We start from the raw sequence: 18353 nt of genomic DNA, 5'->3' as shown, positions 1-18353 counted from the left end.
TTTAATATTCTATCCTTTCACAAACCTAAGTGAATGAAATGCCCTGTCAAAATTAGTATCAGTGTGCTAAAGCCAAGACACTGTTAAATTGAGTACCCAACGCTGCTCCCTGAGCCAAAATTCTTCATTTAGAAAAAAAGGAAGAAAAAAAACAAACATTTTATGAAACATTTCACGATGTTCCAAAATGCATTTCCCCCCCCCCGCCCGCCCCCCCTCTGGCAAAGTCCACAGAGCCGGTTCCAGCTGTTACGCAACTGGCAGGTCACTGAAGTGGTCCTGCCGGAGGGGGCTGAACCGACAGGGCCGCTCTGTGCCTTTCCTGTCATCGCTCCGTGACCCGTCTGTAATCAGAATAAGTGCGGATGACAGCGAGTGTGCGTGTGGCTGTCTGCCCCCCCCCCTCGCCCCCCCCCCCCCAGCTCCGCTCCGCTCTTTGGCAAATTAAAGGACTGAGAGCCGAGACGGTGCATCTGAGGTCCGCCTGCGCAGATTCCGCCTGCGCAGACTCCGCCTGCGACAAACGGACCTGTCGTATGTGACATGATGGGGGGGGGGGGGGGGTGTGAGAGAGACTTTGTGTGTGTGAGAGAGAGACTTTGTGTGTGTTATGTGTTGTGTGTGTGTGTGTGAGAGAGAGAGTGTGTGTGTGTGAGAGTGTGTGTGCGCGTGAGAGAGAGTGAGAGTGTGTGTGAGAGTTAGAGCGTGTATACGTGAGAGAGACAGAGAGAGAGAGTGTGTATGCGTGCATGTGTGCAAGAGAGTGAGTGTGTGTGTGTGAGAGGCAGACAGACAGACAGAGAGAGAGAGAGCGTGTGTGTGATGACTTCCACTAAAGAAAGGCCTATATTTGTGTCATTGTAAATCCTCTTATTTCACAGCTTTCTGCCATAAAAACGGTGGAGGAAAAACCCAAAAACGCGCCAGTGCGCCATCATCATTCCAGTAGGATAACCGATTTAAGTGCCACGTCATCATCCAGTGTGTGTACGCGTAGAGCACAATATGACAATGGCTTCTACCTCAATGCATAGCAATGTCATGCAACATGGTGCATACACACACCCACACGGATTCATCCCCATAGCAATAGAACATATTTTTAGGGTATTTCTGAGGAAATAATGTATTTGATATGAACATAATGTAATGACTTGTGTCTGTGACGTTTTGAGAATCTTTGATTGGTGAGTTCTTGTTATGAACCCCAAGGGATTCCATTTACCTCTCCAGAAATTAAAAATATACATATATATTTCTAGGTTCTAGGTCATTTAAGATTTTACTGGAGGCTGGAGTCTCTCATAAGCTACAGCTCTCTGTGCATACATACACAGAACTCAGTTATATACCACACCACAGTCTTAAATGAAATAAGAGCTTGACAGAACAGTCTAATGTACCCTTATTTCATGGTCTAACAGGGAAGAACGATTTTGAGATGCCATTTTAACCTGAAAATCATGTGCTGCACACTCAGTGATAATCATAGAGTAGTTGTGAATGGCAACACAGGATTAAAAAAAAAAAAAAAAATTATTTATTCATTTATTTTTGCTCCGCAGTCTATCTTTAGAGATGTAATCAACTATGAATAAGTGATCTGTTTTATCTGTTCAAGCGTACTAAAAAAATCACAATAACAGCCCAGGGTTTTTTGTTTTTTTTTTTACCTCTTATTTCACTGCCTCTGTACATTAATGTACTTTCTTCAAATTAAATTTGCACTTTTGAACACGAATGTTCTGCATTGAACCTTGCTTTGCACACCACTGCGCAAAGCGGCGGCCGGGATCATTACACACCGTGTGGTTCAGTGAACTTTCAGTTGGCCTTTTAATGAAGACGCATGGCCAATCTTCCAGCGTTCCTCCTCTTATTGTTTGTGTTACGCCTTATGTATCTTTGTTGAGATTAATTAGTGCAGTGTCTTTGGACAGCTGACACCACAAGCCACATCTTTTTTTTCAAATCTATTCCACTCATTATAAATATGTAATCACTGTTATAATGTGTTTCGCAATAAAAAAAAAAGTAATCTGAAACACTGTTGCCGGCACAATTGACCATCCCTTCTGTTTTCTAAACAAAGAACATATTTACATCACAAAGGCCAGAGAGAAAATTAGCTTGGGTCACCTGTATCTATGCCAGATAAGGTAAAAGGGTACCGATTAGTTGTTAGAATAGACTAATTATGGCTTTTGTTTGAAACCTTTTTTCATTCTCTTAAAATAAATAAATAAATAAAAATCCTCTCAGCCATCAAAGCATTGCAAGTATTTCTAATTAGAAGGTTTAATGAAGTGGGGAAAATAGAACAAAAGTATAGAAAGGTTAAGTCAAAGAAACCACAAAGATCAGCACGGTCATTTCAAACGGTCTGAAACATGGACTTTTCTGAATGCCTTCATGGCTTCCATTTTGATTATGACACTCCTGATGAAGTCTGCCCTTTAGTTTTTAGAAAATAGGGAAAACACTAATCATCCTTCTTTGTATTTGTAGAGTAACAATGTCTATCAGGCCCAATCGACCCACAGTGCTGATGACATTCAAAATGGCTGCCTGCTGTTGACCCATTAAATGGTAAATGGACTGCATTTATATAGCGCTTTTATCCAAGGCGCTTTACAATTAATGCCTCTCATTCACCCATTCACACACACCAATGGTGAAAGGCTGCCGTGCAAGGTACCACTCAACCCATTGGGAGCAATTAGGTGTTAGGTGTCTTGCTCAAGGACACTTCGACACGCCCAGGGCAGGGGATCGAACCGGCAACCCTCCAACTGCCAGTCAACCGCTCTTACCTCCTGAGCTATGAGCCATTACCACAGAAACAATCATGGAACCCATTGTAGTAAATACCTCTATAGTACAGTCCCTTGCTTTATTGATTCCATTAGATTTTCTCTGATATGCCCATGATTGGGCTTGCATAAATCATGAATTACCAGAGACAGCTACTATACTGATTTACTTTATCATCCATAACAAAGATGTATTTTATATTTTGTCACTTAATACTGTACTGGTATAAGTGGCAATAGGTTGATTTTGTATGATACAAAGCAAAAACATATTTTTGGCAAAAAAGGTCTTACGGAGGGAATATTATAGGTTTTTTGTCCAGCTGAAATGAAAAAGTTTCCCTCAAATGCATAAAGCAAGCTGTCAGGAAACTCAAATTACAGCCGACCAATCGGTTGGCCCCAGTAACCGCATAAATACGCTTTTCCATAATCAACCAATCGCATACACACAACGCTTTTCTCTTACCCGTCCAATCACAGGCACACATCACCAATGGAGTGCTTTTTTACACCAATAATCAGACCTCTCAGTGCTGCTGCTTGCCTGCACTGCTTTTGCTTGCTTCGCTGCTACTGCTCAGAACTGCGGTCACCCTCCACCACCCCAGCACCACCTGCTGTTTGGATCTGCTTCTAGATACCGGGGGGTTTTCTGGTATTCTTCCTGTTTAGCACTCCCTGTTAGATAAGGCAGTGCACACTGACCAAGAGTGAAACGTTACATTTAACCCCAAGGTTGTTTTAAACTTTTAAAACTTATTGGGAACAAGCTTGTGGCACAGAATGTACTTAGTTAGTATTTATGAATTAATTAAGTCACCCTTGATAGTAAGACAAATGTTTCTTGCATACGTTGTCTCCTTTTGATAACTGCTGTATAACAATGTTGCTAGTGTAAGTTATTTAGATTTGTTGTGTAATAAGTAATGCAGGCAATGCTGTAATGTAAAATGATATATTTGCAGTTTACAGTCCGCAGAGTTTTTATGCTTAATCTCATTCAGAAACTGTGGCCATAATATTGTAAAATGTTATTTTAAATTCATGCATTCAGATGATGTCTTTGCTGTGACACTGAAGGGGGGGGGGGGGGGGGGGGGGGGGGGGGGGGGGGGGGGGTAGGGGTAAAGATTCTCTACAATGAAGATTTTTCGTCTCCTTATATAAGACCCATGTAGGATTGGATTTTTTTTCTCTCTCTCCTGTGCAGTAAAAGGAGAGAAATATTCAATAAGCATACAGTTTATTGCAAATCTGTAAATTGGTCACGGAGATCTTGTACTTCCTACTGCCACGGCCCAATTACCAGTGGGAGAAGCAGGTCTTACGACAAAACGACGACGGCCCATAATGCCGTTCACTGCCAGATGCCCAGAACGTGCCGCTGGCTTGAGCCTTTGAGGGGCCTGAAGACCAGGGTTTAATTTGGGGACACCCTCACCCCCCCCCCAACCCAAAGAGCAGGGTTTCATTTATGGAGCCCCCCCTCCCCCCCCCCCCCAACCCAAAGAGCAGGATTTCATATGGGGACACTCCCCCCCCCCCCAGCCCAAGAACACAATTTCATTTGGGGACCATATGTCATGAATCCCATTTTGGTTTTTCATCAGAACATTTTTAAGAACAAAACTGAGAACTATTTAAGAAAAGTTTTGCGAATGAGTCCCATTGACCTTATAAGACTCCTGCTGACAGCCAACCAAATTTTCTCTCCAGAGATTCATTTGAATTTTTTTGTCTTCTCCGCGACATTAATTTAGGCCACAAATCACCCCCACGTGCTGACAAATCCCAATCCTCCAGGGCTGTGACAGCTTTTCGGTTTCCTCACCTGGGTAAATTTTTTGAACTCCGTGTTCCGTTCCCGATTTCTGTTTAATCCTTCGACTACATTAAGTGGCATATTAAAAAAGAAACGCCTTTAAGATATTCAAGAATTCAGTTTATTCATACATATTTATAAGCCAAATGATGATTTCTGTCAGAACAGGCATGCGTATTGGCATATGTAAGTGAAGCGCTACAGTTCACAATATAGCTCAGTATATGCAAAACCATAATGCCCTGGTTGGGATGTTTTAAATAACATGAAATTACTCTAGTATGCCACAAAACACAGTGAACAGGGAAGGGGGCACGAGAATCTCCAAGGAAAAGAACGGCTTCACAAGAACAACAAACGACCACACAGAAAGTTGAAGCTCAAAACCCCCCCCTTTGGAATCTCTGCACCTCATTTGTGTATTCAGGCCAAAGGACACGCCTGAAATACTCCGCGGTCTGGCCAACACGTCCGGGTCGCATTTGGAGGGGGTGAGTGTTTACTGCCACTGCAGTGGCTGTTTGCTTGGAGCAACTGCGATGTTTATGAATAACACATCCTATTTGTAAGGCCCCGGGAGCAGTGGTAAAAAAAAATAAAAATTTTCCCGCGGCGGACACAAACGTTTCGGTCCTGGAGCGAACGATTTTGACTGAGAACGACGGAGAGAGACGGCGTTGCCGCCGTCGTGCGCAGTTTGTCGTTACTCATCCGACTGGGGAGACACTTCATCTCCCGCCAGCTGAAACAATACCAGAAATCTTCTGCTCAGAACGGTAAACACGATTAGTTATGCTTCCTGGGTCCCCGCAGTCAATACACTGCGGCTGTACGGCCGCCCAGTCAAACATCCCTAGTCAGCGTTCTGCAACAGCCTCGGCTATCAAGACACTGGTACTGGAATTTTAAAACTTTGCTTTTATACACACACATCGCTTTTGGTTCAACAACTGTTGTAAAAAAGCAACACCTGGTACTGTTGTGTGTTCATATTATGCTGTAGGATGGATGCAGACAGAAAACAGTAAAATGTTCTGTGTTAAATAAACACTAACAGGCCGCTCTCATATGGCCAGTGTGAGGCCGCTCTCATATGGCCAGTGTGGACTCGTATACAGTCGAGTTTGAGTTGAAACAACACTGGAAACTTCACTGTGAAGGAGGAGGCCAATAAGATTGAAAGCAAGATCCAATCGCATTTCGGGCAACAGAGAGTTGTCCTAATGTGAGGTGACAAATGTGCGAAGTCAAATCTGCTGCAAGAGTCATATCTGTCAGCTTGTTTTCCATGCTCAACAGAGACAGGATTAGCAAGGCTTCACAAAGCGATCAAGGAGGGCATCTTTACTCCCACTTGTTTTAATAAACAATTTATCGACCTACTCATGATTCAGTTTTACAGTTAATATTGTACTACTAATATTAATGAACTTCAGAGACTTCAGAGGCCATTTGTTATTTATTTCGGTTATTTTCAGGAACTCCAATCCTTTGATTCAGTTCACTACGAACTTTCATTCACTTGATTTGTAGAGCAGTTTGTGGGTACTTTCGGTGTGCTGTTGGCCAACGACTTGCAGCACTTGTTTACCCAAACTACAGTGCACATTCCTTCTGAGACCGTTTGTAGCAACAAGGTTTGCAGCAAGATAAACGATGTAACACCTATAGTAAAAACAAGTCTGGGACAACTCAATTTCAGCCCGTATAGGGGCGACATAGCTCAGGAGGTAAGACCGATTGTCTGGCAGTCGGAGGGTTGCCGGTTCAAACCACGCCCTGGGCATGTCGAAGTGTCCTTGAGCAAGACACCTAATCCCTAACCCCTAACCCCTAACTGCTCTGGCGAATGAGAAGCATCAATTGTAAAGAGCTTTGGATAAAAGCGCTATATAAATGCAGTCCATTTACCATTTACCATAAAGGACCCAATTAGTCTGCAGTAAACCCAAAAAAAAATCTTCTTCTTCTTGAAGGTCTCATATCACATGAAAAGTTATCGTAGGTAAAAGTTATTATTATTGTGGTAAAATACACTTCCTGGGTACGCATACACCTACAGGTTATGAATCATTAGCCTTCTGCAGTACATGATGACAACTCACTGAATGGGGCAGGGGGGCAGAATTTAGGATGATTCCAAGGGCTCTGACTGGGGATTCCAGGGACCCTCAAAAAATTGTGCTGCTATAGTGCAGGGATGGGGTGTCCTGGGGTGGTGAGTCCCAATGTCTTTTTAAGGGACCCAAAATCCCTGGTGGCACCCCTGCCTGCTTTTAGAATGAATAGCAGAAAGGTTTATTCACAGCCAATTGCAGATTCAGCAATAGAAGTGTTCTAATTAGCAAAATCCAATGTGATCAGAATGAAATGGTGGGAAGGACTTTTACTTTCTGGACCTGGATTTTTCTATCATTGAGATTTCAGTATGAATGAGACCTAAAGCTTTGTGGGACAGAAGGACACGGAACATACAATGTTTTATGGCAGGGCTGCCCAACCCTGTTTCTGGAGAGCTACTGTGCTGATTTCATTTCAAACCTAATTCTAGCCTACGAATTAGCAGCTGGATGTGATCTCTAGCTGTTGAATGAGGTGTACTTTGTTAGGGTTGGAGTGAAAACCTACAGGACGGTAGATCTCTAGCTGTTGAATGAGGTGTGGCTTTGTTAGGGTTGGAGTGAAAACCTGTAGGACGGTAGATCTCCAGGAACAGGGTTGGGCAGTCCTGCTCTAACTGTTGAATGAGGTGTGCTTTGTTAGGGCTGGAGTGAAAACCTACAGGACGGTATATCTCTAGCTGTTGAATGAGGTGTGCTTTGTTAGGGTTGGAGTGAAACCCTACAGGACGGTAGATCTCTAGCTGTTGAATGAGGTGTGGCTTTGTTAGGGTTGGAGTGAAAACCTGTAGGACGGTAGATCTCCAGGAACAGGGTTGGGCAGTCCTGCTCTAACTGTTGAATGAGGTGTGCTTTGTTAGGGTTGGAGTGAAAACCTACAGGACGGTAGATCTCTAGCTGTTGAATGAGGTGTGCTTTGTTAGGGTTGGAGTGAAAACCTACTGGACGGTAGATCTCCAGGGACATGCCTGGGCGGTCCCGGTTTAAGGGATTCTCACCTCAAAGAGCCTCAGCACGTTGGCCACCATGATGGACACGGAGCTGGCCGACGCCCCGATCACGCCCACCACGCGCTCGGGCTTGCGGATGATCGGCGGCTCGCCGTTCGAGCAGCGCACGTCCGACGTGTCCTTCTGGATGAGCGCCTGCACGAAGGTGAGCGACTGCTCCAGGGCGTAGGTGTCCCGCGAGCAGGTGTCCAGGATGCGCGCCCCCAGCGTGATGTTGGGCAGCACCTCGGGGTCGCTGTTGATCTGGTCCAGGGCGTACAGCATGGCCTCCATGCGGTGAATGCCCTTCTCCTTCTTGATCTCCCCGCAGGGGACGCCGGGCGGTCCCCTGGAGTGGACCGGGAACAGCCCGCCCAGCGTGATGTCGCCCTCGATCTTGATGGAGTGGGGCTGGGTGCCCTGGTGCGCCCAAGACCCCGGGCTTAGCCACGCCCACATTATCCACAGGAGGCGGGGCCACGTGGACGAGTGACAGCCGCTCCACCCGAACGCCCAGAGCATTCCATGCCAATGGCAAGACGGAGACGTGGGTAATTGTGACATCGTGGTCTTCACCAAAAGGAGACGGCGTGATCTCTGGCACAGCAAAAGGCCTTACCTTCTATCTGAAACACCTGAGAGAGAGAGAGAGAGAGACAGAGAGCGAAACGGGGTCAGGTCAGAACTACAACTGTGTACCATTCGCATGTAGATTATTATTGTATATTTGCCTAACTTATATTTTTTGATGAAGTGTATAAAATGCCTTGCAAAGATAGTTTTAAGTTCACAGTCAGTTATAAAATGGATTGTCAATTTAGGGTTTGGGGGTGCTGAGGCCTATCCCAGCATGCATTGGGTGAAAGGCAGGAATACACTCGCCAATCTAGTGCAGGGCACACACACCGTCCACTCACACATTCATACCTATGGGCAATTTAGAGTCTTCAATTAGCATGTCTTTGGACTGTGGGAGGAAACCACAGGAGTTTTTAATCTAATTTGGCATTTGGAATATTGAGGGATTGACTAGTCCACATTAATGAAGAAAAGTAATTTTACAACCTTCAAAAGAATGAAGCTGTTAATGCACAATAGACAATAGTGTCACCTGTTGAACTCTGGGTTTGAACTCTACTGGCAAGGGATATGCCATTTGTTTACCCCTGTGTAAGTTTGGAAAACAACATGCAGGTATGCTTATTGTTCAGAATAATTTTAATTTGCAGTTCTCAGTACCTCAGCATTTATCATTTCTCCTTGAAAGCAGTTTCCATTGTGTTTTGAACTCGACTATTAATCTCTCTACATCAACTGCAGAGTACCTTTAGGGTAAATTAATCTAATCCTTGGTTAACAAAAATGTTTTAACGGTCTTTCTTCTCAGATGCTCAGCTACAATTTTTGAAAATGTTTTTTTTTTTAACCAAAAAAGCTCATATTTTTCTGTGAAGTGCTGTGGAACTGTAGACATTTTCCTCTGACCTTCAGTAATTACATTGAAGACTTTAATCATAACACTCAAATATGAAATTCCTGCAGTCAAAAACAATTTCATGACACAACTAGAATATACTGTAACTCATTATAGGAGACCTTTTTCACATCGACAAGAAACCGGTATTGAACACATAGTACATTTTACATATTATAGTACATGTACAAGCATGTAAGCAGGCTATTTAACTATATAAATTGTTGTTTTTTAGGACACTTGGTTTTTTAATGTTCTTTTATTATCTGTAGGGAAAACCTTTCAGTGTCTGGAGTTGAAAAAATCGAGTTTCCACTGATAAAACACAATAGATTGAGGCTTTGATTGAGAATCTCCACTGGTGGATAAGTATTGCCTTCAACCTGCCAGGGGTTAGAGGCTCCTGCTGCATTATTGCCTAGCAACAGTATCACAGGCTACCATTTGACATCATTGAGACATATATATGCCTTCCGTCCAGCAGGGCAAGGCTCTCTCTCTCGCAGTACCATGCAGCCCATAGGGTGTACAAATACTCACTGGCTCTAATTTGTTTGTTTCCACTGCATTGCTAATTTGCTGGTGGGGGAGGAGGGGGTGAGGGGGGCGGGGGTGGGGGTGGATTCATGAGTCCAAATTGGGGAGAAAGAAGAATGAGGAGGGACAGGCAGGGAGGGATTTTATATCCTCAGGTGAGATTAGAGCACTTTTTTTTTTTTTTGCTTTGTCTGGATGCTGTTGGTCTCTGTGTGATATACACATACAGTTGTTTCCTGCACAGTCACAAGCATTCATTGCGTGAAGCAGATTTTCTGTATTTTATTACAATATTGCACTCTCAATGCTTTTCTGGGACCGTATTCTGTTTCAAGTATCATCGCAGAGTGGAGGAACTGGCAATCGCCCAACTGGGATCGTCCGCCCTAATTATTTTAGATATTGATGTTTCATGAGGAAGATCCCAGACGATGTGAAATTACGAATATCGCTACAGACATCCTCGCCCCACAAAAAGTCACCATCCTATCTGCCACCATTGATGAACGCTTCCAAGCACTGCATCTCAGTGTTTCGCATTATGAAGCACTATCGGTTGCCTTCTTTCATCCCAACCCCCCCAACTACCCCCTCGACCCCCCCCCCCCCTCCCCCCCCAGATCAATTTCATCTCGCATTCCGATGATCGCATTCCCGATGGCGGTTTTCCCCTGCTTTATGGGAATCGCTCAGCGCACATCCCCCCCTTACGACCGGCTTATATTACCGCTAATGTCAATCCGGGCTGAATGGAGATGATGCCCGGCGCTAACCGCGCGCTAACCGCGAGCTAACGACGCTGCATCGCAAATGGAGCGGGGCTGGACTCCCAGCGGTACTCTGACCAGCTGTGGGGGGGGGCGGCGGGGGGGGGGGGGCAGGGAGGTCATGTGCCCCCCCCCCCCACCCTCCCACACACACACACACACACACACACACATAGTGAGTGTGGGTCAGGAGACCGATGCCCGTGCATTCCCGCGGAAAGGCTGATCCCTCGGCGGACGCAGATAAAGCCGCCGCCGCGGCAGAGCTTAGCGGTGGCCCCTGCATCGGCGCGCATGCTGAGGAGCAACTTAGCGCTCTTTAATGTGGGCTAGCCTAAGTGCGCATTAAAGCTGATGGGGACGTATGGACGGCTGCTCGGGCCGCTAAGGGGGGGAAAAATCACGGAGAAGAGAGTGTTAAACTACTGTGGGAGCCTGGAGAACTGTGGCTTACAGTCTGGGGTTGTGCTAATAATAATAATAATAATAATAATAATAATAATAAGTATAACCACAAGCAGGAGACTGAATAGTGTGTGTGTACCCTGCGCTAGATTGGCGGCCTGTCCAGGGTGTATTCCTGCCTCTCGCCCCAATGCATGCTGGGATAGGCTCCAGCACCCCCCGTGACTCTGACCAGGATAAGCGGGTATACATAATGGATGGATGAATGGGTAAATACAAGCAGTAATTAATGGGGCTCAAGCAACATGCAACAATTATGAATTTTTAAGCTGTAAGGACACATATTGGATGAATGGTAAAAAAATAAAAATAAAACTTTTTCAGTCACTGTCCCAGAATTTGCCATTGTACTCCCTATAATAATGACAATAATAATTCACTTTTCTGGAACTTTTCTCACACTCAAAGCGCTTTGCACTGATAAGGAGGGGGGGAAACCTCGCCTCAACCACCACCAGCATCAATTGTAAAGCGCTTTGGATAAAAGCGCTATATAAATGCAGTCCATTTACCATTTACCAGTGTGAACCATCCACCAAGGTGAAGCTCGGTGGCCATTTTGTGCCAGAACGCTCATCTCATTCGCGTGTTGACTAGAATGTCATTTGTAAAGGGAACATCTGGATGTACATCTGGGTAACATTCTATCTCTTAGATATGCCCTACGGCTGGTCGGCACCAGTAAAAAGATAAATGATAAATGTATGGTTTGTTAAATTTTGTGAATGGTGCTGTGAACAGAATGATTATGCACTTACATAAACATCTACGAGTAATATCCTGGAGTGGCATTCTAGAGGGCCAAATCTCTGGTGTTTTAGAATATATTTAGAACATATTTTTCTTGATTTTCTATGCAATAAACTGAACTTTCAGCAGCTGACGTTCTCCTGCCTATACAATATAATACAGAGAACCGTATTTGAATCTTAATCAGGTGTTTTGTTTTTTTCATACTTCTCAGTATTAATTATGTTCTACTCTTGTATTTTGGAGTGCAAAGGTACACTGGACCCACTTTCGCATTCAAGTCAAGAAGCACTAATTGAATGTACTACTCAAGGACAGCTTTGTACTGATTCAGCAGCTCAGCCACTACATCTTGTCCCCATTCTGCTCAGTGTGTGAAACAAAAATTTAGGCTTTAATTTAGAGACTTGCGCACCTGTTTCTGGGAAAATGGGTATTGTATGTTCTGTCCTACTCTAATTTCAAGTGTATGACCAATTTCATTTTTCAACGTTAACACAACCTGCTTAAGTAGATTACACCAAGGTAGTGACTTTGTGCATAAGTAGGTCATGTGACACTGTCTAACCATATTTCAAAATAAGAGTTCCAGCAACATTATGATCATGACTAATACTGTGGAACTACTGCATTTTGGACGATTGCTGCACACAGTTTTCTTATCAAAGACTTTTATAGATAATGTGGAATATGATATGTTGTTTTGTTCCTAGCATGTTTTGCCTTTAACAGTCCAGATGTGAAGTGGTCCCTTGTTACTGTACGTGTGGGCATATCTACATGCTTCTTAGTGTGGTTTGTCTATTTGTTTTTTTTTTTCCAATATTTTGTGAATGATTAAAAGTTCAGTCATTTTAATTAAAACCATCTACAATGCAAAGTTGGCTACATTGAAGACTACATTGCTTCTTGTAAAGAATAGGAAATGTAAGCTATGGCTAATTTTTATTGGTGGATTAATTCCAAACGCAACACCAAAAAGAGGTGAATTAAATTAAATCAATATTAGCACTCAGCTACAGTATGTCATGTAGCCGGGGAAAGTATTTCCCTTCCTGTTTTCTGGGTGAAACGAGAGGAAAAAACACATGCCACCGTGCTCCATCTGCAGTATAGCAGCTAATTTTGAGCCTTTTTTGTTTAGCAAAACAACGTGTTCCTGGTAATCCTCCCTCTGTCCTGTGCCAATGAAGCCCGGTCCCTGCAGATCTGTGTTTCTCAGGCCTTGTGAAAAGGAGAAACAGCCCGAATGTGGCAAAGCAAATTAGATGCATTACATTTATTTGGCAGACGTCTTTATCCAAAGCGACGTACTGTACAATAAGCGCATACCGATAAGGTACAATATTAATTTCATGTGACAGTTATTCGTAGCCATGAACACAGTAAGTCCAGTTCACACAGTAAGTGTAGGCTAGGTAAGAAGGTTATGGTAAATCGAACTAGGAATGCATAACGACGAGCTACGTCATCGAGACAACGATGCAAGTGCAATATAAGCACTGGATGGAGGTACAAGCATAACATGAAAGTTGTAAAATTAACGGGAGCATAGATGGCATTGAACCCGCAGCCCCATTTCAGGCATGTGCTTTGGGTCATTCCAAAGATGTTCCCGCTCAGTCAGATATGTATGATTGATGGCTCCCTGCACCTAAACTCACGTACCGGAAGGACCTTTTTTTTCCTTTCTTTTCTTTTTTCTGAGAACTCCGAAACCCTCAAATAGGTGGTACGCCAATGCACTTACGCTTAGTGCCACTAAGCCACTAACCACTAAAACTGAGAAAATATCGATAGTCCATTCTAGCTTATTTAAAGAAGGCCTGGGAGAGATTTGCACTTAAAAAAGGAAGGGAACTGAAGCCTAAATGTTCTGTATTTTTGCATTTTTGTGCAGATGTGACTGGATGGATTTTATGGATCACTTAATGGATGGATAATATGGATAATATACCAAAGATCTGTTTGTAAGTGCCCCCAGATACAGCTGTCTGCATGGAAAATGAATAATAATTCAAATGAAGTTTGAATTGACAGTAAAAAAAAAAATTGGTGTTTCTTGTTGTTTATTTGGAGGGAACATTTGTGAGTTCAATGTTTGATCATAAATTTATTGAAAAATGATTAAACAATATGACACATTGACATGCATGGTCCATAGTCCTTTCGTAAGTAGTGCAGCATTTGTCCCAGGTGACCATCAACTGCACTGCACATTAATGGATGTTGTAAGTTTCAAATATTAGAAAATTCTCTTTTTTTGCAGTAGACGAATGTTACAGGTATATATATTTTGACAGAAAATGTCCAGATTTGTAATAGACTTCTCTCTTCCAAAGCCAGATAGTTCACAGAATTACGTTATTCGATTCAAAAAATGTTTCTGTGCAAAATAAGTTATATGCTGTTCCCTCGTCTGACAGACAGGGGCGTCGTAGTGGGGGGGGGAAGTGGGACTGACTACCCAGGGCCCGAATGGGGGGAGGGCCCTCGAAAAGCCTGGAATGATGCGTGAGAGACATGGATCAAGAGAGGAAGGGGTCCCACAGAGACTGCTCATGTATAGGGCCCAGAATTTTGTGCTACACCCCTGCTGACGGACACTGTTCTCCTCCAGTACTTTCACTCCCTGTAGCCGCTGCTTCCTTTTGCTAATTACAGCTGATATGGGGGTGGCACAATGCAGAGATCCAAAAGTTGTCATCAATTACTCTATAGTGAATAAATGAGTCATACTATACACATTACCACCGACAGCCAGGAGAGAGTGACAGTTTCTTCAAAGTAAAAGCTAGCGATAGCCAACAGCTAGTTGGAAAGTTTTTTGTTTTTTTTGAAAATGTGGGAGCATCTATGGGCATATTGAGAACATAATTACTGATTCACATACTGGGGATTATTTCAGTGTTATAGGCCTAAAAAGTGTAGAGATTAGATGAGCCATGTTACACATTTAGAAGATTCTAGCAATCCAGGAGTGGTCACGAATACCGGTTAAGGCACAAACATTTCATTTATGGCCTATATTTGTATTCATTTGTGGAGAAGAAGCCCCACAGCTTTGAGTGGGTGAAGAAAATGACATTGTGGTGACTCATCAAAATCTGAAACAAGAAAATGCTATTTTTACACTTGTCTTGTAAATAAAGCATTTCATTTTATAATCTTATGTTTCTTTGTTCCCATCCCATCTTGGGAGCAATGGTAGGAAAGGAAATCTCTATCAGTAGGCATGGAAAACTAATTAGCAACTCAGTACTTATTAAATGACTCATACCCTACATATTACCACTGACAGACAGGCAAGGGTGAGATTTTCTTCTTACTATGTTACAGTGAAGCCAGCAGCAGCTAGCAACCGACTAGCAGGTGATGGGTAGTGAAATTATTAAAGCTGTCTTCCTGTTTTGTCTTTATATGAGGAGTGTGATGTTAGAAACAAGAACAATGATAAATTAGGTGTGATATCATAAAGAAATTCAAAATTACTATGGTAATTACTGTGTTATTTAAGCAATGTATCCAGAGTCATAATTCAATAGAACATGGAGGTTTGGATGAAAGAGAGTGTGCTGGTGAAGCTGGTACATTAACAGCAATTGTGGTAATCAATTTAGTTTCATATTTCCTTATTGTAGCGGGAAGCCTTGATAACATTTATGAAACATTTATTAAATAAATTTACATTTATGAAACATATGTCTGGTGGCACTGGTGTCGTAAGACCATATCCATGCTTCATTTGTATTTTTTTTTTTCTCCCTTAGTTCCTCTCTAAGTGGTCCCTAAAAGGGCTTCTCAGTGCATTTCTTCACTCTGTGACTGGCTGATACTACACAGTGTAAATGCTTAAGGCACATCTTCCCTGCTTTGCAGCAATAAAGGCCCTATTCTTCTCTACATCCTTGCCTCGTTCCACAGCATAGCACGGCATTATCTGCCTGCTACGTAACGTCATGTTCCTGAATGTGAGCTGCCAGCCATCCAGAGATTAAATGCTAAATTTAATACCGAATGCTAATTATCATTCAGAATGTGTTTCTCTGTGCTGGTTTCACTTAGGGCAGTGGTTTAAAAGCAGCCACGCTGCAGTGCTAGGGATTCAACGGGGGGAAGACGTCGTCTTACATGGTACTGGTGTCGGGAAATAGGTCTTCTCCGTGCTCACTCCGGTCATCGCAATTGTTATGGTGGCCAAACGTCACGTAAACATTAATAACAATAATAGGCGGCATAAATAAAACAGTTTGAATTGCAATAAACTTTTTTTTTTTGCAAATGAAAAGCATATGTGCGGTGTATAATTACACAGTAAATGGCATAATATCCGAGATTTTTGTCTCCATCAAGTCATTATATCTGCGCCAAGTGTTTCTCCAAGGTACCTTTTGGATCCAGTAACGCTACTTATCGCACCATCGCATATGGCTAGTGTGGGAGTTTACCAGCACCTGCAATTCTGCAGATGTTATGCAACGCCACTCGATCACAATAACCTGGCAATTAGTTGATGGAAGAAGAAAAAAAAATTTTTTTTTAAATGCCGTCAGGCATTGTTGAGGAATTTTTTTTATTTATTCTTTTGCCCATTATACAAGTACTTCTAATTACCCTGTTGCTGTCATAATAGTCTAACGTGTGATGCTGCTCATTTATTTTGATTGACAGTTCTACCATACGCGAGGCACAGTTTTACTGACCGGTTGGAGGTGTACTGGCGATGGCAAAAATGTATTGTCATTATATGATATATGTATAGTCATTTGTGGTCTATGGTCAACAAAAAAATCCCTGAATTATTTTTGGTTTGTAAATTGCATATGGTAATGCTGAGATCTGGCTTTAATCAGAATACTATAATATTCTAGAATACTGGTTTGTGGAAATTGTCAACGCATATTAAATGTAAACATTAAGGGTTTCCTTATGTATGATAAATGTATGAAACTCAAAATATCAACTGCCACAGTAAAAAAAAAATTGTAGGTGGTGAATGAAAAAAATGGAAACATGACCAATTCCCACCAGTGAGAGGTTCTGGTGGTTTGTTAATGGTGTGGGGTGCGGTTTTCTCTGGTCTAATTTTGGGGGGGTGCTCAGACCCTCAGAAAGCAAGGCCGATGTTCATTACTACATAATGGCACTGAGTGAACACCTTCACCCCAACGGTGGAGCGTTTCTTTCGAGCAGGAGCATCTCTCACGATGACGGCGGCCATCATCCGCGAAGCGAGCGCAGCCCCCTTCGATTGTTTAATGTAGCATGGCGCTGATGAAATCCACTACAGCGTGTCACAGACTTCTCAATCACAGGACCTAAACTCAATCAAGCGCCTGTGGGACAGCCTGGAACGACGTCTAAGCCAGTTTCCACTCACATCGAACAGGCATGAGGGGATTGTTTTCTTGTGTATTGCGTTCCTCCATATTCTGGTAGAGACTCTATATGTCACATAGTGTAGCAGTGTAGTGTAGTGGGTAAGGAACCGGGCTTGGAACTGAAAGGTCATAGGTTTGATTCCTTGAGCAAGGAACTTAACCTGCATTGCTTCAGTATATATCCAGCTGTATACATGGATGCAATGTAAATCCTATGTAAAAAAAAATCCTGTGTAAGTCGCTCTGGATAAGAGCATCTGCTAAATGCTTATAATGTAATGTAGCATAGCAAACAGGCTGTACTGCCTTAGACATGATTGTCCAGTAACCTGTTAAATGACTTTGCAATGTGTTTTCTATTTTATGGTTCACTATATGTGACTGAAAACATGTCAGTCTAGTTGACTTTCTTTAATATTCACAGTAATATTAGAAATAAAACCTATATACAACAATATTTTGTAGCTTGAATGATAAACAATTTGATTATTATATCTGCTTTACTACATGACACAGCATGCTGCAATATTTTCCAAGTAACACTAATTGAATTTAAATATTATTTATAATGTAATCATCTCATTGAATTAAATCTGATTGATTTTATTCCATTACTAGTACAGTACTTGTTCTATTACAGTATCCAAGCATATTATTACACATTTAGGTCATTTACTTGATTTGATGTCAGCATTACTTTGCAAGCATCAGCTTGTCTTTCCAGATCTCAACGGCAGGTGCTGTGTCTACAGAACCTGAGTCCTTCACTTCCCTATTTTACAACACAGATATGTAACCCAGTATTCACAGTATAATGCCAGTGTTAATTAAACTCTAACACAGTACACATGAGTCCAGTAGGGTCCATATGCACCCTAAGAGCTGATTTAACATTGATCAGGTATTGCGTAAGTGCATTGGCGTACCACCTACTTGAGGGTTTGGAGTTCTCAGAAAATAGAAAAGAAAGGAAAAAAAAAGGTCCTTCCGGTATGTGAGTTTAGGTGCAGGGAGCCATCGATCATATCTGACTGAGCGGGAACATCTTTGGAATGACCCAAAGCACATGCCTGAAATGGGGCTGCGGGTTCAATGCCGTCTATGCTCCCGTTCATGTTGCATCAGATCCGTGGTTGGGGTACTGACTTCACTGCAGTCCCAGCTTGACTTACTCATTTTATGCTCACTGGCATTGTTCTGTTGTTTTGCCTTTTGCTCGGCTGAAAACCACA

General features: G+C 42.7%; 1 protein-coding gene across 1 annotated transcript in view; it reads right to left on the bottom strand.

The window, feature by feature from the left end:
- grm6a (glutamate receptor, metabotropic 6a) overlaps window positions 1-18353 on the bottom strand; it is a 64970-nt gene that overhangs the window by 33335 nt on the left and 13282 nt on the right. The window contains exon 2 of the mRNA XM_035381087.1: window positions 7757-8382. Coding sequence (XP_035236978.1) covers window positions 7757-8311 — 555 coding nt within the window. The 5' untranslated portion in view covers window positions 8312-8382. The remainder of the gene's footprint in view (window positions 1-7756; window positions 8383-18353) is intronic.

The sequence above is a fragment of the Anguilla anguilla genome, chromosome 11, assembly GCF_013347855.1.
Source record: "Anguilla anguilla isolate fAngAng1 chromosome 11, fAngAng1.pri, whole genome shotgun sequence".
NCBI classification, from domain to species: domain Eukaryota; kingdom Metazoa; phylum Chordata; class Actinopteri; order Anguilliformes; family Anguillidae; genus Anguilla; species Anguilla anguilla.
The sequence above is the reverse complement of the archived record's forward strand: the minus strand, read 5'-3'. Positions and strand labels throughout refer to the sequence as shown.